The following is a 27,063-nucleotide window of genomic DNA, read 5'->3' on the forward strand; positions in this document are numbered from 1 at the left end:
AATGAAAGGCCTGTGAAATACCCGTAACTGATCTTACCATCAGCCCCTGCCACACAAACACCAAAAATCAATGACAGTGGCTAAAGGTTTGTTTGAATTATAGCCAAGCATTGAATATATAATGTCATTTTAAGCAAAAAATACATGTAGTAGCACCTTGTACGATTAAATTATTTTCATTTCACGTGCAGTCTTAAGATACCATAATTTTGATTTCATTTCATAAAACATTATACATTTTGTATATCATTGTTTACACTATAAAATTGTGTCTTTTTGGTGGGTGACTTAATTAGTAAAAGAAAATTGATGGACATGCAGAAATAGGGAACAGAAAAAAATGAAAATCATGGCTAAAGACAAAAGGAAACAGAAAATAAAAAATAATGCTGAGCAAAATCCGAACCAGCAAAATAAAAAATAATGCTGAACACAGATTTATGGTAAAATATAAAGTTGAGAAATGCAGGTCATTCCAATATCAACAATCAAAAAGTATAAATCTACAAAGTGAAATAATTGACAAATGGAATGTTTGGAGTGAGGAGTAATCCAGCAAATTATTTAATCCTTTTCATTGACAGTTCCATTGATCCTCTGTATGAAAACAGTTTACGACCATATGTAAATGATGTTAATATACCCAGCAGAATCAGTAATATACCCGGGCAAGTCCAACTTTTTAAAAGTAGAAGGACAAACCAACTGGAAAAGTTATATTACTAATGATGAAATTTTCAAAACTGGCAAATATTTATTGCAATATCAGTCGTAATAATGTACAATATATAGCTAGAGTTAGAGCAACACATGTTATAATGTCATATGACATATAACTATCATATATTGCAACACATGTCATCCTGTTGTATGACGTAATTGTCAAATATTACAACACATGTTATAATGTCATATGACATATAACTATAATATATTGCAACACATGTCATACATGTTATAATGTTGACATATAACTATAATATATTGCAACATGTCATATTGTCAAATATTACAACACATGTTATAATGTCATATGACATGTAACTATCATATATTGCAACACATGTCATCCTGTTGTATGACGTAATTGTCAAATATTACAACACATGTTATAATGTCTTATGACATATAACTATCATATATTGCAACACATGTCATACTGTTGTATGATGTAATTGTCAAATATTACAACACATGTTATAATGTCATATGACATATAACTATAATATATTGCAACACATGTCATACTGTTGTATGACATAACAATCAAATATTACAACACATGTTATAATGTCATATGACATATAACTATCATATATTGCAACACATGTCATACTGTTGTATGACGTAATTGTCAAATATTACAACACATGTTATAATGTCATATGACATATAGCTATAATATATTGCAACACATGTCATACTGTTGTATGACATAACAATCAAATATTACAACACGTTATAATGTCATATGACATATAGCTATAATATGTTGCAACACCTGTCATAATATTGTATGACATATACCTAGAGGTACCAGGCTTGAAACATGTACTAAGTTGCAACATCATAAGTATAATTACTCCAACAGCATAAAACAGTGACCCATTTATTATCAGAGGCTTTTGTGCTAATTGGGACAAGGTGCCTGTCGTAGGTTATCTCACCATGTAAATCTCTAACATAGATAAAGTAAATTATGAAATGTGCTTGTGAGAACCTCAGAGGCTATCAAAGTACAAAACTACAGCCAAGATCACAGCCTAAAAAACATGCCAAGGTCAAAGGTCATCCTTATTAGAACATCATCAATTAAATCGGCAATATCGCTCAAGCATCTTCATTTCTTTTGATCAATCAATATTGATAGAATGCACCAAATGAGTGTCTGACACAATCGCCTTTCGCCTAGCTATCTGGGGTTTGATTCCCCATTGGATGTAAAAAGGTGTTGAGTCACCTGCCAGACCACGAGGGTTTTCCCCAAGTATTCCAGTTTCCTCCCCAGTAAGATCCCTTAAGCAATTTTCCCAGGTCAACAAGAGTGATTAATATCAGTTGGTACAGATGGTTCACAGTTACTGTAAAATAAAGTCTTGGTAATTGTTTCTATTTATAGAAATTTACCCAACAATGATACTCCTTTACATTGGAAAAGGGTATTAATGACTAATGGATATTTTCTACATATACATTTAATACATATCTGTAAACATGCTTAAATCTAAAAAGTTACCAATAAAAATATCAGGTGTAAAAAGCTGGATAAATATTAATACCTACATCATCACAATGGCACATTACCAAAATATCCAACCGAGATAAAATCAATACAACAATTCTGCTTCGATTCACTGATAGCCAAACACATAATTATTTAATGGATAAATCATTACCTTGTTACATCTATTATATCATCATTAACAAACTGCCCTTCAGAAAGTGACAGGTTAAATGATCATTAAATATGTGTACATAACAATGGATATCTGTCATTTCTGTAAATGTTGACCACACTGATGTTTAGATATGCCGCATTTCAAATACTGCCAAATCTGTACATTTATTCTGTACACAAATTACTGCCAAATCTGTACATTTATTCTGTACACAAATTACTGCCAAATCTGTACATTTATAATGACTAATGTATTTTCACATAATTAATACAAATCTGTAAACATTTAATCTAAAAAGTACACAAATTACTGCCAAATCTGTACATTTATTCATCATCACACAAATTACTGCCGAGATAAAATCTGTACATTTATTCTGTAGCCAAACACAAATTATGATAAATCATCTGTTACATTTATATCATCATTAACAAATGCCCTTCCAAATCTAAATGATCATTTATATCTGTACACAAATTACTGCCAAATCTGTACATTCATTCTGTACACAAATTACTGCCAAATCTGTACATCTATTCTGTACACATTTAACAAATGTGAAACATCCTTTCCTGGACTAAATTCTATCTAAATGAGAGTTACAGTTAAAACTTCTTTAACATACATAAGAATATTTGTTGTAACTTTTGAAATGAAGGTACTGCTTTCTTACCCTGTAGATTTAATATGGTGAAGTATTGACAATCTTTCACATATGTAATTTTTATCTTAAATTATATGTCATGTTTTCTTTAACAGAAAGGTGAATGCACCAATTGTATCAAACTTCAAACCATGTTACTTTTGACCCTGATCTTTCATACGATGATCTGGCCAATATCGTTCACATGGAGATATGACAACAGTGCTACAACATGTTACCATCTATGTTTAAGCTGATGCCAGTAAACTCGTCAACTTTTGTATCATTGGCAGTCTGACCCATATTTATCACAGTTGTTCAATACCACGTACACCGTACTATTGAAAAGTATTCTGAAAGAAAAACCACACTTTTTTTACATAAAACAAACTCAATTTATCCAACATCAGGGACAAAACCTGACAATGTTTGTAAACGTTCTAATAAAACTACTGGCTACAGCTGATAAATATCTACATTTTAGTAGGTAGGATGACTGAATCAAATATACATTTTCATTACACTACACGTGCTTAAAAATCACAGCCTACTGACATCATACTTTTCTAAAAAAAACTTTTGTTATTTTCGTGTTTCTCATGGTGTTAAGCTATAGAACACTTACCTCCAACAGGAGTGTGATCCAAGTGCTATCTGATTTCTACAGCTTTGGACAGAATGGTCTGTAGGTCAATCTTTGTCTTCTGATAATTCTGGAATATATAACATCAGGTATTATACATGTTTACATAATACATACTTGTATTTGTTTGAATATAAATCGATATGAAACAAACAAAAGAATTACATACACTAATAGAGTGGAACTTCTCCAAACTGACCTAGCATGGAACATGAATATTTATAGGGAGGTCCTTGGCAGAAGTGGACAAGATTGACTGGTCCGAATCTGATTCTGTTCAATACATTACATTCATCATTAATCAATTTATCCATGCCTTACATTCACTTTGAATACCTTACACCACACTTGTACTAGTTACTGGTTGCAGAAAATGAACAGAGTAAAAATGTTTCTTTATAGTTTAAAAAAGAAATACAGGTTATATATGTGATTTCACTTGAGAATTAAGATCACTGCTGTCATGTTGGCACTGACTAGCTCTAAATGCAACCAGTCAACTTAGCCAATGGTCTGTCTATATATACTAAAAGTGGTTAGAATCAATGTATTTAAGGGACTGATGTTTCAGTGATCAGTTTATCAAAATTATCCTGTAAAACAGCACCTCATTAGTATTTTCATTTTACACAACTTTTAATAACATATTTCATAACTCATGCAAATTAGATGTGAAATTGTGACTTTCTACCTCTGCATAAGTAACAATGTCTGTAGCCTCTAATCACTTCAATGAAGCAATGATGTTGTTGGGTATGTATTCAGTTTATCAGATGATATTATCATATCAATTTGATTTCTCCAAAATCCATCCCCGAACCTTTTGTGTGTGAGACACAAAGCGTACAACTATTGTTACAGGTGTTGATTACAAAGTCAGCTGATTGGAACTTTGGTCCTATATTTGCTCAGGTAAGGCTGGTTTTCCAAAGTAATATTCATTAAACTCTTATCATTTTGGACACATAAAATCACATTGGTATGTGGAATTCAGAGGGATCAGAAGTATTTAAACACTACAATAAAGAGGAAACCATTCAGTGTGTCAGCATTTTGTTAAGTTTTAAGAGTGATCAGTTGTGAGAAAAGTCAGTTAGGGAGAAGTTGCACTTTACTAGGTATGTAAAATGTTTAAACGTCTGTAATTCTTATAAAATAGACCAAGACTGACAAATGAACCACAATGTAATAGTGATTTGTAAAGACTTGATAAGGATGGAGCGAAAATGAAGGAGACTGACACCAATAAATATGTTTTACTTACCTGAACCAATTTCATACTGTGAGGAAAGTCTCCAGAGATCAGTTCATCACGTACAAGACTGGAAAAAAAAGTGCACTTTATAATGCAACTTTATTGCAGACAGAAATTCTACTATATGTAATGTATTATGTATGTTTATATATATATATAAAAAAAACCGCATCACTTACATGAGCATTGCGCAGCACATACATATGAGGAAATCAAACCGCTCTTCATCTGCAAATAGCGAGTCCCATATTCGTAGTACGTCTGAAAATAAAGACATTTCTTGGCTGGATCACTTGTACATATCTTGTGTACAATGGTTATAAATGATATTATTATATAGTGATATTTTCTTTACATGTACACAAAGAGATGGTTTTGGATTACATGTATATCTGTGTTACCCTGGCTGTATCACATGGGAGAGAACTGTATTGCCTGTGAGAAGACTGTATTGCCTGTGATAGGACTGTATACCTTTGGGAGGACCATGTAACCAGTGAGAGGACTGTATTACCTTGGAGAGGACCATGTAACCTGTGAGAGGACTGTATTACTTGGGGAGGACCATGTAACCTGTGAGAGGACTGTATTACTTGGGGAGGACCATGTAACCTGTGAGAGGACTGTATTACCTTGGGGAGGACCATGTAACCTGTGAGAGGACTGTATTACCTTGGGGAGGACCATGTAACCTGTGAGAGGACTGTATTACCTTGGGGAGGACAATGGGAGGACAATGCAACCTGTGAGAGGACTGTATTACATTGGGGAGGGCCATGTAACCTGTGAGAGGACTTTATTACCTAGGGGAGGACCATGTAACCTGTGAAAGGACTGTATTACCTTGGGGAGGACAATGTAACCTGTGAGAAGACTGTATTACCTTGGAGAGGACCATGTAACCAGTGAAAGGACTGTATTACCTTGGGGAGGACCATGTAACCTGTGAGGGGACTGTTTCCCCCGCAGGAAAACTGCATCAGACAAGGCTGTTTAATATGTTCCTGCGTAATGACCATTTCACTGGGGGAAGCCTGCATCATCCAAGAGAGGTGTGTGGAACATGAGAGTCTGTTACTTGGGAGAAGCCTGCATTACTTGGGACATGAGAGTCTGTTACTTGGGACAGGACTGCATTACATGGGACATGACAGTCTGTTACTTGGGACAGGACTGTATTACATTGAACATGGGAGTCTGTTACTTGGGACAAGCCTACATTACATTGAACATGGGAGTCTGTTACTTGAGACAGGACTGTATTACATGAGAGTCTGTTACTTGGGACAGGACTGCATTACATTGAACATGGGAGTCTGTTACTTGGGACAGGACTGTATTACATGGGAGTCTGTTACTTGGGACAGGACTGTATTACATGGGAGTCTGTTACTTGGGACAGGACTGCATCACATTGAACATGGGAGTCTGTTACTTGGGACAGGACTGTATTACATGGGAGTCTGTTACTTGGGACTGGACTGCATTACATTGAACATGGGAGTCTGTTACTTCGGACAGGACTGTATTACATGGGAGTCTGTTACTTGGGACAGGACTGTATTACATGGGAGTCTGTTACTTGGGACAGGACTGTATTACATGGGAGTCTGTTACTTGGGACAGGACTGTATTACATGGGAGTCTGTTACTTGGGACAGGACTGTATTACATGGGAGTCTGTTACTTGGGACAGGCCTGTATTACATGGGAGTCTGTTACTTGGGACAGGACTGTATTACATGGGAGTCTGTTACTTGGGACAGGACTGTATTACATGGGAGTCTGTTACTTGGTACAGGACTGTATTACATGGGAGTCTGTTACTTGGGACAGGACTGTATTACATGGGAGTCTGTTACTTGGGACAGGACTGTATTACATGGGAGTCTGTTACTTGGGACAGGACTGTATTACATGGGAGTCTGTTACTTGGGACAGGCCTGTATTACATGGGAGTCTGTTACTTGGGACAGGACTGTATTACATGGGAGTCTGTTACTTGGGACAGGACTGTATTACATGGGAGTCTGTTACTTGGGACAGGACTGTATTACATGGGAGTCTGTTACTTGGTACAGGACTGCATTACATTGAACATGGGAGTCTGTTACTTGGGACAGGACTGTATTACATGGGAGTCTGTTACTTGGGACAGGACTGTATTACATGGGAGTCTGTTACTTGGGACAGGACTGTATTACCTGGGAGTCTGTTACTTGGGACAGGACTGTATTACATGGGAGTCTGTTACTTGGTACAGGACTGCATTACATTGAACATGGGAGTCTGTTACTTGGAACAAGCCTGCATTACATTGAACATGGGAGTCTGTTACTTGGGACAGGACTGTATTACATGGGAGTCTGTTACTTGGGACAGGACTGTATTACATGGGAGTCTGTTACTTGGGACAGGACTGCATCACATTGAACATGGGAGTCTGTTACTTGGGAAAGGACTGCATTACATTGAACATGGGAGTCTGTTACTTGGGACAGGACTGTATTACCTGGGAGTCTGTTACTTGGGACAGGACTGTATTACATGGGAGTCTGTTACTTGGTACAGGACTGCATTACATTGAACATGGGAGTCTGTTACTTAGAACAAGCCTGCATTACATTGAACATGGGAGTCTGTTACTTGGGACAGGACTGTATTACATGGGAGTCTGTTACTTGGGACAGGACTGTATTACATGGGAGTCTGTTACTTGGGACAGGACTGCATTCACATTGAACATGGGAGTCTGTTACTTGGGAAAGGACTGCATTACGTATTACCTGGGAGTCTGTTACTTGGGACAGGACTGTATTACCTGGGAGTCTGTTACTTGGGACAGGACTGTATTACCTGGGAGTCTGTTACTTGGGACAGGACTGTATTACCTGGGAGTCTGTTACTTGGGACAGGACTGTATTACATTGAACATGGGAGTCTGTTACTTGGGACAGGACTGTATTACATGGGAGTCTGTTACTTGGGACAGGACTGTATTACATGAGAGTCTGTTACTTGGGACAGGACTGCATTACATTGAACATGGGAGTCTGTTACTTGGGACAGGACTGTATTACATGGGAGTCTGTTACTTGGGACAGGACTGCATTACATTGAACATGGGAGTCTGTTACTTGGGACAGGACTGTATTACATGGGAGTCTGTTACTTGGGACAGGACTGTATTACATGGGAGTCTGTTACTTGGGACAGGACTGCATCACATTGAACATGGGAGTCTGTTACTTGGGAAAGGACTGCATTACATTGAACATGGGAGTCTGTTACTTGGGACAGGACTGTATTACATGGGAGTCTGTTACTTGGGACAGGACTGTATTACATGGGAGTCTGTTACTTGGGACAGGACTGCATCACATTGAACATGGGAGTCTGTTACTTGGGACAGGACTGTATTACATGGGAGTCTGTTACTTGGGACAGGACTGTATTACATGGGAGTCTGTTACTTGGGAAAGGACTGCATTACATTGAACATGGGAGTCTGTTACTTGGGACAGGACTGTATTACATGGGAGTCTGTTACTTGGGACAGGACTGTATTACATGGGAGTCTGTTACTTGGGACAGGACTGCATCACATTGAACATGGGAGTCTGTTACTTGGGACAGGACTGTATTACATGGGAGTCTGTTACTTGGGACAGGACTGTATTACATGGGAGTCTGTTACTTGGGACAGGACTGTATTACATGGGAGTCTGTTACTTGGGACAGGACTGTATTACATGGGAGTCTGTTACTTGGGACAGGACTGTATTACATGGGAGTCTGTTACTTGGGACAGGACTGTATTACATGGGAGTCTGTTACTTGGGACAGGACTGTATTACATGGGAGTCTGTTACTTGGGACAGGACTGTATTACCTGGGAGTCTGTTACTTGGGATAAGGTTGTATTACCTGGAAGGGGAAACTCCTGTGACAGTAAAAGTGTGATCCACCGGAAGGCATAATACTGAGGTTTGAGGTCAAGTTCCTGTAATCGTTGGGACACACGTTCATCACTAGACTTCATTTTGTCTACAAGCTTGGACATCATACTACCTGTAAGCATATTATATATATTTATATATCTAAAGGTAATATTACACAACATCCAAAAAGCAAGGCACACAACATTTTCTCTTTAGTATTTAACTCCTGTTTTGTTTCACAATCCTCAAATAAATCTACCAGCAACAAAAATGTTAATCAAACAGCTGAAATTACTGAAAGGCTAAACATGTTGATAAGTTACATATTTGTAACTTTTAATGTTAGATATAATCCATCACATACAAAACAATATAACACTTTTATAGAAGATGACTATCAAATGCCAAATTGAAATTAAGAATACATTTTCTATCAAATCAGTGTGCAAAATGTACAATTCATGGGAAAAAATTAAAGTTCAAAATCAAGAGATTGCCACTGGCATTGGTATCAGATATTAAACCCAGAACAACTCTTAAAAACATATTACAAATTCTCTATTTTCCAACTGTAAAAACCTGTGCGTAACATGTACAATCTTTCTTGAAAAATTAAAGGTCCAAAGTTGGAACATAAGGATTTTTGTTTTGGTTTTTTTCCTGGAAAGATCAATCTGGTACACCAATAAAAATAAACAACAACAATAAACAAAATCATTCTAATATATATTAATGCAAACTATTAAAAAGCAGGACCAAGTGTTTAATGTGAGATCAACTAACAAGACAGGAAATTATCGATCGGTAGAGAGTGAGAGGTCCGTATGGAATACTGAAAAACATGCCAGTTATATATAATTGTCTTCTGAAACACAAACATTTTCGACTGTTAAGAAAAAACAGGATTAATTTTATTCTATTTCACATTGGACATCACAACAGAGAAGTCATGTGACCTTGTCTGCTTGTTTGTATATTATCAGATGTTAGCATCGACAGTCTGCATTTGGTCTTATGACTACAGATTTATTGACTAAAATCAAATTCATTGGTGTTTTACAAAGCATATCTACGAGTCTTACAACTATAGGAGTACTTCTTCGTCATTATAAGGATAGTCTTTATGCAATTATCTTATTAACATGTGTAGTAAAAGCTGTTACTGTTTGGCAAATGTTATAAGGTGCCATCAGCGATTGTGGAAATTTACCTCTCCATCACTCAATCAATTTTTCACACATCAAACTCATATCGCTAACTAAACTGGTTATTTTAAAACATGTTTTCTGGAGAGTCTTTACGACTCTTACTGTTGCTGATTATCACTTGCTGCCCACTTTTATATAGACCTCTAAAAATAGATATCAATGATCACATGATTCTGTGCATTCCGCCATATTGTCACATTTCAGAGAATCCTCTGCAAACAAGAGCTGGTTCATGATTGCGCAAATCTCAATCTGAATATTTTGTTAACACCTAGTCTGTCAATTTGCATGACAATGTTTTGAAAGATAGCCGCCTTATTTATAACATACAACTATCGCTTAGGGTTGCTGGTGAATCGTTGGAATAGTTCCACTAATCAGAAAGTTAGGAATCATAGTAACAGCTAGTTCCAAAGGCTGTGACAATAGGCTGAAATTGTAACTGCGTTATGTTTAGCTTACAAGTCACCAACATTTTCCCAGGGAAAAAAATAAAGTTTGAAACGTTTTTATAATGGGCATGATAACCTATCTCTTGGCGTTTTGCTGGAAGTTTGGGTAAGACACTTACCTATTCCACACTGTGAATCAAAGTCTAGCGTTTTCAGAAAATTATCTCGAATCTCTGACATAAGATTGGTAAAACAGAAAAATGAATCTGCTTCTGCATACTCTGAAAGGAAGGAAGAGTGACAATTACAGTATAGTAAACACCTACCCTGGATCAGCACAGTATATAGGTACTTCTACAACAAAGATAATGTATATAAATAGATGTATTGGCTATGTGGACAGGACCTAACAAACAGCAGGTATGGCTCATAAATATATAAACCATTACTGTTTAATCACTGTCATCTGTTACAAAGACAGAAGAGCAGATGTTTTACTCTGTCCAATACAAAATAAGGTTACATATGTATAACATGAAACTGAGGTTATGTTTCCTGTCCTATTCCATGGTCTACAGTAAACTGAGGCTGTTTCCTGTCCTATTCCATGGTCTACAGTAAACTGAGGCTGTTTCCTGTCCTATTTCATGGTCTACAGTAAACTGAGGTTATGGTTCCTGTCCTATTTCATGGTCTACAGTAAATGGAGGTTATGTTTCCTGTCCTATTCCATGGTCTACAGTAAACTGAGGTTATGTTTCCTGTCCTATTTCATGGTCTACAGTAAACTGAGGTTATGTTTCCTGTCCTATTTCATGGTCTACAGTAAACTGAGGTTATGGTTCCTGTCCTATTTCATGGTCTACAGTAAACTGAGGTTATGTTTCCTGTCCTATTTCATGGTCTACAGTAAACTAAGGTTATGTTTCCTGTCCTATTTCATGGTCTACAGTAAACTGAGGTTATGTTTCCTGTCCTATTTCATGGTCTACAGTAAACTGAGGTTATGTTTCCTGTCCTATTTCATGGTCTACAGTAAACTGAGGTTATGTTTCCTGTCCTATTTGTAGGTCTACAGTAAACTGAGGTTATGTTTCCTGTCCTATTTCATGGTCTACAGTAAACTGAGGTTATGTTTCCTGTCCTATTCCATGGTCTATAGTAAACTGAGGTTATTTACGTTTCCTGTCCTATTTCATGGTCTATAGTAAACTAAGGTTATGTTTCCTGTCCTATTTCATGGTCTATAGTAAACTAAGGTTATGTTTCCTGTCCTATTTCATGGTCTATAGTAAAATGAGGTTATGTTTCCTGTCCTATTCCATGGTCTACAGTAAACTGAGGTTATGTTTCCTGTCCTATTTCATGGTCTACAGTAAATGGAGGTTATGTTTCCTGTCCTATTTCATGGTCTACAGTAAACTGAGGTTATGGTTCCTGTCCTATTTGTAGGTCTACAGTAAACTGAGGTTATGGTTCCTGTCCTATTCATGGTCTCAGTAAAATAAGGTTATGTTTCCTGTCCTATTTGTAGGTCAACAGTAAACTAAGGTATGTTTCCTGTCCTATTTCATGGTCTACAGCAAACTGAGGTTATGTTTCCTGGCCTATTTCATGGTCTATAGTAAACTAAGGTTATGTTTCCTGTCCTATTTCATGGTCTATAGTAAACTAAGGTTATGTTTCCTGTCCTATTTCATGGTCTACAGTAAACTGAGGTTATGTTTCCTGTCCTATTTCATGGTCTACAGTAAACTGAGGTTATGGTTCCTGTCCTATTTGTAGGTCTACAGTAAATTGAGGTTATGTTTCCTGTCCTATTTCATGGTCTACAGTAAACTGAGGTTATGTTTCCTGTCCTATTTCATGGTCTACAGTAAACTGAGGCTGTTTCCTGTCCTATTCCATGGTCTACAGTAAACTAAGGTTATGTTTCCTGTCCTATTTCATGGTCTATAGTAAACTAAGGTTATGTTTCCTGTCCTATTTCATGGTCTATAGTAAACTAAGGTTATGTTTCCTGTCCTATTTCATGGTCTACAGCAAACTGAGGTTATGTTTCCTGGCCTATTTCATGGTCTATAGTAAACTAAGGTTATGTTTCCTGTCCTATTTGTAGGTCACCAGTTAATAGAGATAATTTTCTATTTTGTGGCTCATGATAAACTGAGGTTATATTTCTTGATTTTGTTGTTTAACAACAGATGAAATTTCCTGTTCAGTACAAACCTTTACACTGGGCATCAGGATCTGTTGCAAAGGTATAGTAAATAGGGCCAAGGATTTCATTCATACCCTGTAATGACAGAAAATCAGTAACAATCAATCAACATTGACCAGATAATAGTATCAGCATAATGTTGACATCTACATCAACTCTACCTGTATATCATCAAGACCTCTCTTCCTGCCTTACCTATTGATAGCCTAAGCCTCTACCAACCTTACCTGTGCATAGCCTTGTCCCCTCCAACAACTACTCCTGTACATATCCAGTCTACCAGCCTTACATATGTAGAGCCTTGACCTCTACATCAACTCTACCTGCATATCACCTTGTCCTTCACATCAACTCTACCTCTAAGTAACCTCGCCCTCTCTATCAGCCTTACCTGTATATTACCTTGTCCTTCACATCAACTCTACCTCTAAGTATCGTTGACCTCTCTATCAGCCTTACCTGTATATTACCTTGATTTCTATATCAATACTACTTGTAAATAAGCTTGACCTCTAAATCAATTCTCCCAGTATCTAATCCTGTCCTTTACATCAAATCTACCTGTATATAACCTTGACCTCTCTTCCAACATTACCTGTACATAGCCTTGTCCAGGGTTCAGTTTGCCGTATATAAAGAGTATCCTCTCTACAACCTCCCAGTGAGCCTCCTGTCCATCTGGGAGTGTCATGTACTCCTCACTCCGCTTACGTCGGCTCATTATCATCTGTGTGTAGGTGAAATCATATTAATTATACATGTTTCATTGTGTATAAGTGTAATACTAAAATGATTGTCAGGTAACACATTTTTATTGGTTAATATTCATTATCTATTCCCCGATATACTCATGGTTGTTGAGTCCTTGCCAGGACAATCATTTTGATGATAGCCTAAATATGGCGGCCATCTCTCCTGCTGAAGCAGATGACTGACTGTCATCACAGAAATTGATGATTTCCGCCTACTTGAGTGTGTCATCAAAATTTGAGGAGGAGAAAAATGATAATGACAATCTTTGTGACATGTTCTGATTAACTTTTGTCCACTTCCAGCGAGTTTATCAGTAATGTCAGAATGTCAATGAAGATGATATCGCTTACAGTAGATGATATTCTCAATCCTGCGAACAACTTCAATTGTAATATCACAACGGAATAGAATTGTAGGTCATACTGTATTGTCTCCTTTGTTAAATGGATAATTCAACATAGAATGATACATAAATCCCAATCTCCATCAGAAAGAAACATCCTGACAACATTATACGAGTTTCTCCTCAGAATCATTTGTAGAAACCTCTCCATGACGTCAGCTGTTTTATAGATCTACTCTTGTGAACAAATACCTTTGCCATTCAGAGATGTACACTACAATTCAGTGGTTGAAGGGAGTGTATAAAAACCCAAATTCATGATCTGATTTCCAGTCATTACGCAGAAAAATAAGCATAGTATCCCATAAATCAAACTTATAAACCAAACACACTGATTATGTAGATCAATATATTTCACGCTGCACGAAGCTATATCGATCTTTGTTTACCTGTATGTATTAGTATATCCTTTCAATGTTTAACGGAAATCAACACAACTTCAAGTATGTTTTTGATATCTAATTACACTTATACACCAGTTTGCCAGCTACAATAAAACAATGTTGTTCTAAGGCCTCCCTCATCTCTTTTTCAATCTCTATATTACTTTCTTTGTTCTAAATTTTATCAAAAAAATAGTTGTAAGGTTCACTTCAGATTGAAATACATGGAAGAAACATATAAAAAAATAACTTGAATCACATTCCATAATTCATAGTGTTATATAGTCTATAAGTAAGTCAGCTGTCTCAATGACCCTTCATCAATTGGGGCTTTCCACTGTAAGAGCTATGCGGCCTTTTCTTAGAACAGGCTGATGGATTAAGCTACCTAAATTGGACACATTGTTTCAGTGTAATGTCTTCTATACATGTTGATGACCCTTTTGGTTGACCAAGTTAACTAGTTTCTACTAATGTAACATTGCTATGGTAGGTACATTTAATGTACATCATTATTGAGACATTTTCTATGACTTCAGAAACAATGACATCACACATTTCGTTGAATAAAAAGTTCCAAAGCCGATGGAAAAAAAATATGAAAGTACCTATATTAAAATTAAAGACCAGTTGTCAAGTGTTTACTTTTTTTTTCATTATTGGGATAGTATTTTTCTAGTGACTAAATCTACTACCTATATATCTAACCCAAAACCCTTTTGAGAATCCCTACAGATGTGATAAAACTGGAAGGGAGATGCTAGATTAGTCGCTGGTGGTAATATTAACGTACATTTGCCTTGCCCAGTCTATCAACCTGGATAGTTTCTGACTGGAGAACGCACTGCTCCACACGCTTTCTAAGGGTTTCAACACCAGAGGCAGCATTGATTATCTCCTTACATGGGTGATCTGTGGCTCGTTGAAAGAAAAACAGGTCTGGACACAGTCGTCTGTAAATATCAACACTTTAGCTTCAGTCTTTTAAAACAAAAAAGTTTAAAAAGGGTGAAAAAAACACCAGAATAACATTTGAAATAATATTTAAAATGTCTATTTGAGTTAAAATTGATTTTAAGAAGAACCTACAAGCCATATTTTGCATCTGTTTTGTGTTTTGTTTGACATCAACATATTTCAATCATGTCATGACAAACAAAATTTGTCAATGAAACATACAAAAAATTTTTTTGTTTCATTAATTAATAGTATAAAATTTGATATAATATTCCATTAATAAACAGCTTAAATCTTGTTCCATCTCTAGTAAAATTCTCATATGCTTACACATAGTGAAAACACATTGCCATCAACATCATAATGGTCTTGTAAGACTATACAACCGCTTCATCATTCAATGTTTTATCTAACAATTTTACGTCCACTAATATGACTTTTGGTCTTTCAACAAAGGAGACCATTAGTTAAATGTTTTGACAGGTAAATACAGTGCAACATTAACAGCCACATAAACTTTGATAAAGTCCACACTTGGGCAAATTGTCTAATTTCAACACCACACTGCATCACTCACCACAATTTAGAAAGATTGAAACATTTTCTTCACATTATCAAATTTTAAATTCGACATGCTGAGTACCAGGTATATTTATTTCTGCCAAGGTATTTTTGAAAAACCATACACTAAGAATGTCTTAAGAAAATCTGAATATATGAGCATATAACAGTTGTAGTTTCAGTAAACATACCGACAATCTTTGTCTATCTGTAGTAGCATTTCATTGTCTTTGAAATAGGTACCCCAGTTACTGTTGGGGTTAGGGTTCAACGGCTGAAATTAACAATTCATACCAAAGATAAGTCCATCATTACATTACTCTGAAATCATTAATTTTCATGGGGCTTAATTTTCGTGGTTTTTCAAAAAATCGCCTTTTTATTGCTACTTGATTTCTTAGCTAAATATAGCTCGACAAGTCTACTTTACTAATCTAACAGTGTGGGGATATAAAACTTGTAGATCAAGAGCACCTGCGAAATCAATGAAGATAAATCCCTTATGACAATGAATTACATTTTATCAAAACTAAAAGAGTACACTTTTTATCATTATGAAAACAAAATATGATCACTTAATGAACATATGATATGCACCTATATCACATGTAAACACTTTACACAGGTAAATACACAGAAAGATTATTCAATATTGTTAATATTTCTATTTTTTGTACAACACAGATCAATCACAGTAAATATCAGAGATAAATAACTTATACATCACAAAACCAGATACATACATGATCATCAGCATGGGCACCAGATGAAGATTCTGCACCAGGTTTTACTATCATCTCATCCACAAAGTGGTTGTAGAGCTCTCTAGAATGGAGATTCTCAGTAGTCAGTCAGGCAATCAATTAATACGGGAGAATGTAGTATACATGAAATATCTAGAAGGCTTCTTTGTCTAAAGGTTCATAGTTTATATAACATCCCAGAAACAAAGTTTGTCAGAAATTGTTTAGCAACGAAAAAGTCATTTATCAACTAAATCCAAGAATTACCTCCCTTTTATGATACTGTACTGTGTTAGCACTCAAAGTACAGGTTATTGGTAGGAGTAGGGATTTAAATCTAAGACCACTGACTTTAAATAATCATATATTGTGTATGTGTCTTCAAAATCAATCTTAATATCACATTCTAATTTTTGACCCAGAAATGTCAGAGATAAAAACAGTATTCAATGAATAGCCATTGTATTACAAAACAACAAAACCATCATCTGACTAACAAGATAAAAAACATAGCAGTTGCAACACTTAATGTGATTATGTTATGTATCAAAACTGTCCTAGTAACAAATTCATGAAAGGGCTTAACGTAATAAAGTTTGATAACATGATTATGTCTCCTTTCTGAATGAAGGGAGACATACTGTTTAACCACAGTACTGGTTCTTGTAATATTTCTTGTCTTGACCACAACTTTTGAACCAATGAAGATATTTAACGGGTTGATGAAATTTTAAACATACATGCAACACCCACAGATGGTACGCAACACATTAAAATGAGGTTCCTGTGACCTTCACCTCAATGTCATGATAATGCATTATTGTAGAGACTGGTACACAGAGTCGATTACTATACGGTCAATGATACAAGGTCAAGGTCGCATTGGGTCAAGTTTCATATATTCTTAAAGCAGCATCGTGCTAAAACGACTTTTATGTTCTACTGATTTTCATAAAGAGCTTTGTAGCATTGTCACAACTTGACAGGGCAATCACACGACAGCCTGAAATTGCTTATTTGTGTGTACAGAATGTGTTGTAGTAACATGTCTGGTCGTCGCTTTGTTGTCTTTGTTGTGTTGTTTTTAGATCAGGACAAGGACATACACTATCATAGTATAAAATTGTCACAAATTGACACAAACTTTACTTATGTAGCACAATAAACAATTGTTACAGTAATTTAGAATCACTAAACAAACAACACATATCCTTACCTTTGTTTAGATAATACCTCTTTCCATTGTGATTTGGTTTTTGGCAGGTAATTCAGCAGTAACTGTTAGAGTTGAAAAATACTTAATATGTATAATATTATTTGCACCAGGTTGAAAAGTAACCAAAATAAGCATGTTATATATAATGATAAGTCAGATTAAAAAGTAACAGAAATAACCTACCGCAATAGGTGGGTGTTATTCAGGCCCCAAGGATTAAATCAATTATTCTAATTAATGTATAAACACACATGTTATAAAACATGTGGTTGGCACTGCCCACACACACATAATTTATAACTCACAATAAGTAGTCCACATTTGTCTTTGGAATTATTTGGATTTCCATCCTCCCCCTCCCCCCCCCCCCACCCCCACCTCTCTTTTTTGGCATTTTGAATATAAGATATAAGAACAAAAACCAATATATTTCTAGTTATAATTTGTAAAGAGTTAAAACATCACCATGTATTTCTAAAATTGTTAATTGGGGGCACTCACTCACTAGTAATTTTTTATTCCAAGTTTCGTTCCATTTTGGATCTTAATTCCTGGGGAATGTTCCCCCCAATACTTTTTTAGATATTAGTCTTATATGTCTTGATTCTGATTGCTTATCAACTTTGTTTTAATGGCATTTTCATTTATACTTAGATTCACTAGCCTCTGGAATCGCTTGAGAGTTTGTCATGCCAGCTTTGAATCGCTTAAGTCTGATTTCTCTTGAATTGTTCAAGATTTCTATTATACTAGCTCTTAAATCACTTAAGTCTGGTTTTGATAGTCACAAAGGGAAGGTATGAATACTTACTTTCCAACATATAGACCGGTATCCATTTTCAAATGGACATCCTGTGGAACAAAAAAAACTTTATTACTTTTTTTCGTACAACGCAAACTACACTTATATAGATTCTATAAGCCCAGTGAGCCAACATGTAATGTGAAAAGTAGGGAAGTGTTGTTTTTAGTTTTTTCACCAACTGGTGAAAAGATCTATTGTTATGTTTCTAACCATTATTTTTCTTTTGCAAAAGGCCTAGAGGCGAGAAATTCACATTTGAGAGGTTCAGAACATTGCCTATCTAGTTTGTTAATATAATAAATAACTTTGACCCAATTTTAAGGTCACACGGTCAATCATGTCAAAATATTTCAATAGCAAAAGGCACATGATGATAAAATTTTGTCAGTAGCATACTGTAATCAATTGCTATTGAATGTATTCATAAAACCTTGTGCAAAAATTCAATTTCCAGTTTTCAGTAGAAGTTGAAAATTGCTATTGTTAGCAACAAACTTTGAAAAACAGAGGAAGCCCTGATCGTTCAGGATCAAGTTTGTTGATTTAAATGACACTGACAAATTGTCTAGGTCACAGGAGTCAATTATTTCAAAATGTTTATATAACAATTTCCCTTACCAAAGACCTCCATGGTGATACAAATTTGTCTGTAACATATAGTTATCATTTGCCATTGAATGTAATAATAAAACCTTATCTGAAAATTAAATTTCCAGTTCTTCATATTTGTCAATGTTGAAAATTGCTATCTTGGGTAACAAACTTTGAAAAACATCTTCTCAATTTCTTCAAGTTCAATGGCCTTGATATTTCAAACCTAGGAAGCTGTAGTCATTTACAATGAGGTTTGTTAATATAAATTACCTTGACCTATATTCAAGGTCACAGGAGCCAATTATTTCAAAATAGCATTTTCTCAATACCTAAGACCCACAGGGTGATAAAAATTTGTCAGTAGCATACAGTTATCAATTGCTATTGAATGTAATAATAAAACCTTGTCTCAAAATTTAACTTTCAATTTTCAGTGAGGTTAAAGTTGAAAATTGCTATTTTGGGTAAAACTTTTGAAATTAAAAAAACTTCTCACATTTTGCAAGGTCTAGGACCTTGATATTTCAAGCATAAGAGGACCACAGGCCTTAAGGGTCATCTGACTATAAAGACCTGTACATGAAAGAGGCCAAATAGGCCTAAAACAATAGCTCAACTACACTACAGCTTACATAGAAGACATTGGTAGGTTCATAAAGACATTTCTGCAAAGTTGAAACCATATTCTCTATATATGCCCAACACAAATGCCATTACTCCGGACATATTGCTGGTTAAAAAAAAGCAGGCCAAAAACAAGACCCTTGAACCTTTTGTTTTTGAGAAGTTGTTTATGCATTTTAACACGTTTGACCCGTGACTTTGACAGTAGGTCAAGGTGTACAAACTAGGTAGCCCTTCATTCCAGATCTCTAGGCCAAGGTAATTCATTCTAACAAACTTGGCAGCCGTTCATCCAAACATGCTAAAGATCAATATCAGTACCATGGACATTTTGGTTACTGAGAAAATATTGTTCAAAGATTTTGACATATTTGACACCTTTGACCTTGAGAGTAGGTCAAGGTCAGTAATATGAATAAATGTGGTAGCCCTTCATCCTAGTATGCTACAGGTCCAATATCAGCACCATGGGCCTTTCGGTTATTGAGAAGAAGTTGTTAAAAGATTTTTTAACATATTTGACCCCTGTGACCTTGAAAGTTGATCAAGGTAATTTATTTTAACAAACTGGGTAGTCCTACATCCTAGCAATGCTACAGGCCTAATATCAGCACCCTTGACCATTATATTATTGAGAAGAAGTCATTTAAATATTTTAACATATTTGACCCCTGTGACCTTTAAGTGGGTCAATGTCATTCATTTTAATAGACTTAGTATCCCTACATCCTAGCATGTTAGAGGCCTAATATCATCACCCTTAGTCTTCTGGTTATTGAGAAGAAGTCATTTGAATGGGAAGTTTACGCTAGGTGGAGGTGCACAATGTACCAAACACGATGGCTATAGGTCATCCTGTCCCTTTGGGTCAAATAACCTTATTATGTCTGCAGCATGCTGTGATTAATTGTTATTGAATGTATTACTAAAACCTTGTCTGAAAATTCAACTTCTGCTTCTTGATAGGGGTCGAAGTTGAAAATTGCTATTTTAGGTAATAACTTTGAAAAACTTCTTCTCAAGTTCCACAAGGTCTAGAATAATGATGCATCATTTGTTAGATGTCTGTCTCATTATCTATCAGGTTTTAAAATATGCATGACTCTCAAGGTCACAGGAGTCAGTTTTGTTAAAATTTTCAAATGACTTCTTTTTAGTAACCAAGAGGTACAGAGCAATGATATATGGACATTTGAATATGTGATCAATTGCTATTGGTATCATAGCTGTAGTAGAAAAAATTTTGTCAAATGTCCATTTCCCATTTTCAGTAGGGTTCGAACTTAAGAAGTTCTTCATTGGTTTATTCAAATAAATAATATGAAGTTGTACAGTGCAGTTTAATGAGGCAATATATAAACTACTAGTTTGAATATAGGTGAAAAGCCCATCAAATTGATTGCCAACAAACTTTAATTTATTTTGTCTTTTTTATTACACTAAAATTGAGGTGAATGGGCTTATTAAAAAACATTGATTTATCAATGTATTGATGTGCTTTTAATCTTCTCAGAGCTGGCCAGTATAAAGATTTATATCTTTAGACAACTCAATTGAAGTTTGCTTTGCAATCTAGATATTGTAAAAATGACTAGTGAACAAAAACTTTACCGATGCCTTTGTTGAAAAAACAAAAACACAAATAAAATAATAAATGTTCACTAAACAAAGACAGATCTGTATAACCTTCAACTTTTGCCATTTCCTGACATGAAAAGGAAACATATGACCATTTAGGAATCTGGACTGCCTTATCCATTAGTTAACTTTTGTAGTTGTACTGTTGAATGTCAAGGTCAGTAGTTGGATGAGTGACTGCTGTGGATATCCCTGGAACACACTACATTTAGCTTGCAACATGTCTGCTATCCTGCAGAGTACCCTCGGTCTCCATGGAAAGCACAATGTTTTGTTGAGACAACTGGGTTTATCACTCTTGAACAGCCAGGGTAATTTTGTGGTAGAGTCTCCTTACCTCTGTGTAGAGATCATTGAAGAGTCTTGGCTGTCTCATGTCATCCAAAAACAAAAATATTATCATGGACAGATAGCCACAACCCCTCAGACTAGTTATTGGTATAGACATAAACTTTTTTTTGATTTTACAACAACTGCAAATCATCTTTTAAGCTTTACTCTTAATCACTCTTGTTGACTTTAATAACGGAAACCAAAAACCCACATGGTCTCATAGGTGTCAGTCATTCTAGGTTTTCCATTTTAGTATGTCTCACAAATCAGGGTCAAATTACCTCGGATTGCAGCAGTCATCTCTGATTACACCCCATAAAATTACAATTACCCTTGAGCATGACCCCATGTGCTCGAGTGGTACCAGGTGGTGTGTCTAAACTGTCTGACACTGATCATGCAATACAGTTGACATGTGGAAGTTCAACAAATAAGCCTACTGTTTGAGGTTCCAGTTCACTAAATCTGACTTTGGCCTGGGATAAGTCATTCATTCATACATATATAAAAGGATAACATTTGAAGGTCATTATCATTTGGTAATAAAACAGGCCAGGACTTTCTAAAGATATGGAAACAACTGTTTTCTTACAGTAATTTCATCTGTGTATTCAATGCTTGACTGTGTAATGAAAATCAGATTGCATCAAACAATATTATTATGAGTAATGCTTCTTCTGTACAAATCAAATAACCTAATGTCTGAATGGAAACTGCATGTGTTTTAATGTGATCTTTTCTCATTTTTCCACAATAAAACCTTGCTAGTTCATGTGATCTTGGTCAGTGTTACTATATCTTGATACCATAGGAAAAAATATGCCTATCAATACTTGCTAGTAATGTAATAAAACATTATTTAACAGATTAAAAAAACAATAGACAAATGAAAGGGATTTTCATGTATTTCAATAAGTACCACATTTGACCCTGAATGTCTTTTGCAATTTAAGCCCTTGCAACATTTCTGTTTCATCTGGGAGTCACAATGATTTGAAAAAACATTGTATATCAGAAAAACACAAACAAAGGTAAAAGTGTTAACTAGAGCTAGATCTGATGCAGTCTGTTAGTAATGCTGATCCTCCATATAAAAATGTGCAGTTTTGTACATAACTTAGACATGTAACAATGTGTTAAATACATACAAAACAAAACATGCATTATCACTGACTGCACCGATTACACTCCATCTGATGATGTTTTGGTTGCTAATATATAGGACAGCATACAACCTCTTTAAACACTGCAGAACACAGTTATTGTATCAAATCATTTCAATCTGAGCAGGAAAAACTAAATGAATTACTTGTATAAAAAAACTAAGTGAAACAATTTTCTTTGTATATATTACACAAATGGTAGCAATTTTTATGAAGAGAGGAAAACAATGTGAAAATTGTCACACATTCTTTGAGATATGAAATCAGAGAGGTCTCCCCCATCAGAGGTTTCACAGGCTAACACCTATGTATGTGGTCGAGCAGGTGACACCATACATTTCTAAAGGTGAATGGCGCGTGTGTGTGTTTAAAGAGCTCTAATTATTATATTATATCTACTAATAATAATAATAATAATAATAATAAAGTTTTATTTATTGTCGGTATTAAAAACAATACAAACATTAGCTCTTTTGAGCTATTTCATCCGACACATGCATACAGTTACACATTAAATACACAATGACATAATAGATAAGATATAAGTTTAGAACTACTCGGATAAAAAACTTTAATATTTAGCGGGTGATATATCAAAATATAGTATTGTTAAAATGTGTCTGATTATATAGGTGTTCTATGTGTGTCTGTAATCATGTGTGCATGTGTTGCATTTACATTTTGGCCCATACCAGCTGTTATTTAGTGTCTTAAATTGTGTAAGTGTGGTTGTTGTTCTGAAATGGTCTGGTAGGGTGTTCCAAATTTTAGGTGCTTCTGATCTAAATGAGTGTTTGCCGTATTTTGTGGTCCTAACCTGTGGTATTTCCGCTGTATTATGGTATCTAAATGTATATGATTTTTCTGTTATGTTTATGAGGTCATGTTAGTGTTTGATTGTTGCTAATTTTGAAAACTTCTATTGCAAAATTTCGAAGGCGCCTAATTTTGAGAGAGGGTAATTTTGAACGGGCTAATAAATTTTCGTATGTATTTTCATGGTCGTCATAGATGAATTTCAGAGCCCTTTCTTGAATTTTTTCCATTTTTCGTGTGTTAGTTTCACCACAGAAGTGCCATGTAAGTGGGCAGAAATTAAAGTTCGAAAGAATGAAAGAATGATATATAGTGAGTCTGCCCAGTCTGTTTAAGTGTTTTCCTATGCGTTTGAGTGTATTGAGTTGTTTGGATGCTTTTTTGCAGATGTTGGATACATGTGTGTGGAAGTTTAGATTAAAGTCAAGTGTAACTCCTAGCAGTTTAACCTCTGGTTCGCATTTAATGGTATTGTTGCCTACTTGGAAAGTGATGTTTTCTTTTTATGTTTTATTACCTACTGCCATGGCTTGAAATTTATTTGGGTTAGCTTTCATACGATTGTTTGCGAACCAGTGTATGAGTGAGTTGCAGTCTGTTTGTAGTGATGTTTTGACTGTTTCTAATGAGGTGTGTGCTTTACTAATAGTGTTGTCGTCGGCATAGTTGTATAATTTGCAGTGTTGTATAGAGTGGAAAATGTCGTTGATGAAAGTGTTGAAAAGAATTGGCCCTAATATTGATCCTTGTGGTACTCCTTTGTATAGTTCCTGAAAGGTGCTTTCAATATTTCCTAATTTAACCTTTTGTTTTCTGTTTTTGAGATAGTTCAAAATAAGTTCTGAGGCCGAATTTGAAAGTCCATAGTTTTTGAGTTTGAGAGTTAGTAGGTAATGAGGCAAGCAGTCAAAAGCCTTTGAGAGATCCATAAGTATGCATCCCACATACTTATTCTGGTCTAGTGCCATTTTCCAATCCTCAACGACTCTCAATAATGCCGTCTGACATCCATATCCGGCTCTGAAGGCAGAGAGGTAAGGGTGAAAGACACCATCAAGGAAGTCGCTGAGTTGGAAGTGTATGGATCTCTCAAAGACCTTGGACAGTGCCGGAAGTATACTCACTGTAGTTTCCTTTGTCAAGGGTGCTGTCTTTCTTGTGAATTGGTCTAACTTGTGCTGTTTTTAATGCGTCTGGGAATGTTGATGTAGTGAGAGAGAGGTTTACAAGTGTAGTGATAGGTTTGATAATGCTGGGTTGTGCTAGGTGAGATATTGTCATGTCCTGTTGCTTTTTTAGGATTAATTTTGTTGAACTGTTTGTTTATGAATTCTATATCTACATGTTTAAATGTAAATTGTGTATCTTGTTTTTTGTTCCTGGCTATGGTCTGTAGACTAGGATGTTGGTCGTCAATAGGAGGGCTGTTAGATCCAATATCTTTTGCTACATTAACGAAAAAATTATTAAAGGTGTCTGCTACTTCTGCTTGTTTGTTAATTATTTTTCCTTTTTCTTCCAATATAATGTCTACTTGATTTTGGCAGCCTTTGTTTGTAATGAATGGTTTGATAGTTTTCCAAAAGTTCTGGTTGTTTTTTCCCCCTGTACATCTGTCTAGGAAGTATTGCTTTATTGACTGTTTTCTGAGTTTAGTGACTTTGTTTCTCTGTGTTCTGTATTTTTCCCAGTTATTCTTGGTGCGGTTGGTGATGTACTTATTGTGAAGCCTTTTCTTGTAATATATCTCTTGTCTTAGTTTCTTGTTCATAAATGGTGCTTGGTGTAATCTAGCTCATCTTTTTTTCATTGGGGCGTGTTTGTTTATTATGTCTGTCAGTGTTTTGCTGAAGTTGTTGTAGGCTGTGTTAACATCTGTATGTTTCACTGTTTCTTCTAGTGATGCGTTCTGTAGGTCAATGTGGAAGTTTTCAATGTTAAAATTTCTGAAGCTTCTATATGTTACCAATGGTTGTTTTCTAATAGATATCTTGCTTTTCATTTAACATGCTATTAAATTATGAACGTCACTGATTCCAGTATTACAATTACATATTTTCCCTATTAATTTTGGTTTGTTGGTTAAAATCACATCAATCAGTGTAGGATCAGTGTTTTTAGGAAAGCAAGTTGGGAAAATGTCACAGATATTTCGCAGAGGCTGTCCTTTAGGTGTTAAAAGGTCATAGTTGATATCACCTAAAACCATAAAATGTTCATACTTTGTTGTACATTTATCTAAAGTTATCTACATGTATGATCTACCTGTCTAAGATCAATTTCTGAGAAAATATACCGATGTGGTTTGAATAAATGTTTCCGACCAAACTGCCGTTCTTCGGCAATCTTTGTTAGACGATACAACAGCAAACTGTCTACTGTATTGAATACCTTACCATTGAAACATAGTCTTCCAAGTCGTTTTCTGTCAATAGAATCGGATTGCAAAGTATCTTCAAATTCTTGAAGCCTGTATTTAAAGACAAAAGAAATAGTTATAAAATGTGTGTAATAGTGATTTGAACGAAAGAAGGAAATTATCCTGAATTTCGGTCTAGAAATGTTTGTGGGCGGGTTAGCAATACAAACCTCGCTCTGTGAGCTGCCATTTCAGTTCCTGTTTACATTCTCTTCACGCATGCGTAAGTGTCTATTTCCTCCACGTGTACATCTTAAAATAGAATAGATAAGTCAGAGAAATGTTTGTCGACCAGTCTACAGCAATTAAGCGTCTTTGTGATATGCGATTTACTTTCGTTTCCGAAAGATTGAGAAAACAGTACGTTGAACATATTTTACTTTCGTTTCAGAAATTAAAAGACTTTTTATGTTTGCAATACTTTCAACTGCACAGGTAAGTATAGATATAAAATATTACAAGGTAGAAATAACTCAAAGGTGTCAATAAGGAGAAAAAGGTAAGGAAGAGTATGGTCAGCCTTGATGTTATGTATCTGCAGTTAATCCCTTTTGGGATTCCTCTTTGCACTTGAGACTCATTTACGTTTGACATTGGCGACGGACATTGTCATACTTCCCATATAAATGAATTTCACATCAAGAGGAATCCAACAAGGGATTACAGTACAGTCTGTAATTGTGCATAGCAGGCCTCAATGCTAATATTTGCGCGTTGGGAGGGAGAGAGAGTGAGTGGGTGGCAGGGATGACTTAGATCCCACGATTGGCGCGCAAACATTTTTATCTTCAAAATTATTTCAGTATGTCACAGTTCATATGAGGAAAGAGTTCTTGTGTTGAAGTACTCAATTAGTTTGCCCCTTTAATAGAGTCATTTATTTTTTAATGTGATCAGTGAAAAAAAAATGGACCACATGTAGTGATCTAATGTTGACATATATTAAGTTTGAA

At 35.5% G+C, this 27,063-nt stretch overlaps 1 protein-coding gene across 1 annotated transcript; it reads right to left on the bottom strand.

Annotated features, from left to right (window-relative positions):
- Positions 1-2,885: 2,885 nt before the first annotated feature.
- Positions 2,886-26,311, bottom strand: LOC132562856 (TBC1 domain family member 13-like). The gene is made up of 15 exons (XM_060227632.1): positions 26,281-26,311; positions 26,088-26,161; positions 18,530-18,570; positions 17,719-17,780; positions 16,503-16,584; positions 15,951-16,033; positions 15,035-15,194; positions 13,298-13,429; positions 12,711-12,777; positions 10,661-10,762; positions 8,868-9,011; positions 5,120-5,201; positions 4,950-5,007; positions 3,668-3,755; positions 2,886-3,395 (listed from the first exon to the last, which is right to left on the bottom strand). The coding sequence occupies exons 1-14, from the start codon at positions 26,298-26,300 to the stop codon at positions 3,693-3,695; spliced, it is 1,170 nt and encodes a 389-aa protein (XP_060083615.1). The 5' UTR covers positions 26,301-26,311; the 3' UTR covers positions 2,886-3,395; positions 3,668-3,692.
- Positions 26,312-27,063: the final 752 nt, after the last annotated feature.

This window comes from Ylistrum balloti, unplaced genomic scaffold (assembly GCF_031769215.1).
Source record: "Ylistrum balloti isolate Yb309-2 unplaced genomic scaffold, AGI_CSIRO_Ybal_v1 Utg371536, whole genome shotgun sequence".
Lineage (NCBI taxonomy): Eukaryota > Metazoa > Mollusca > Bivalvia > Pectinida > Pectinidae > Ylistrum > Ylistrum balloti.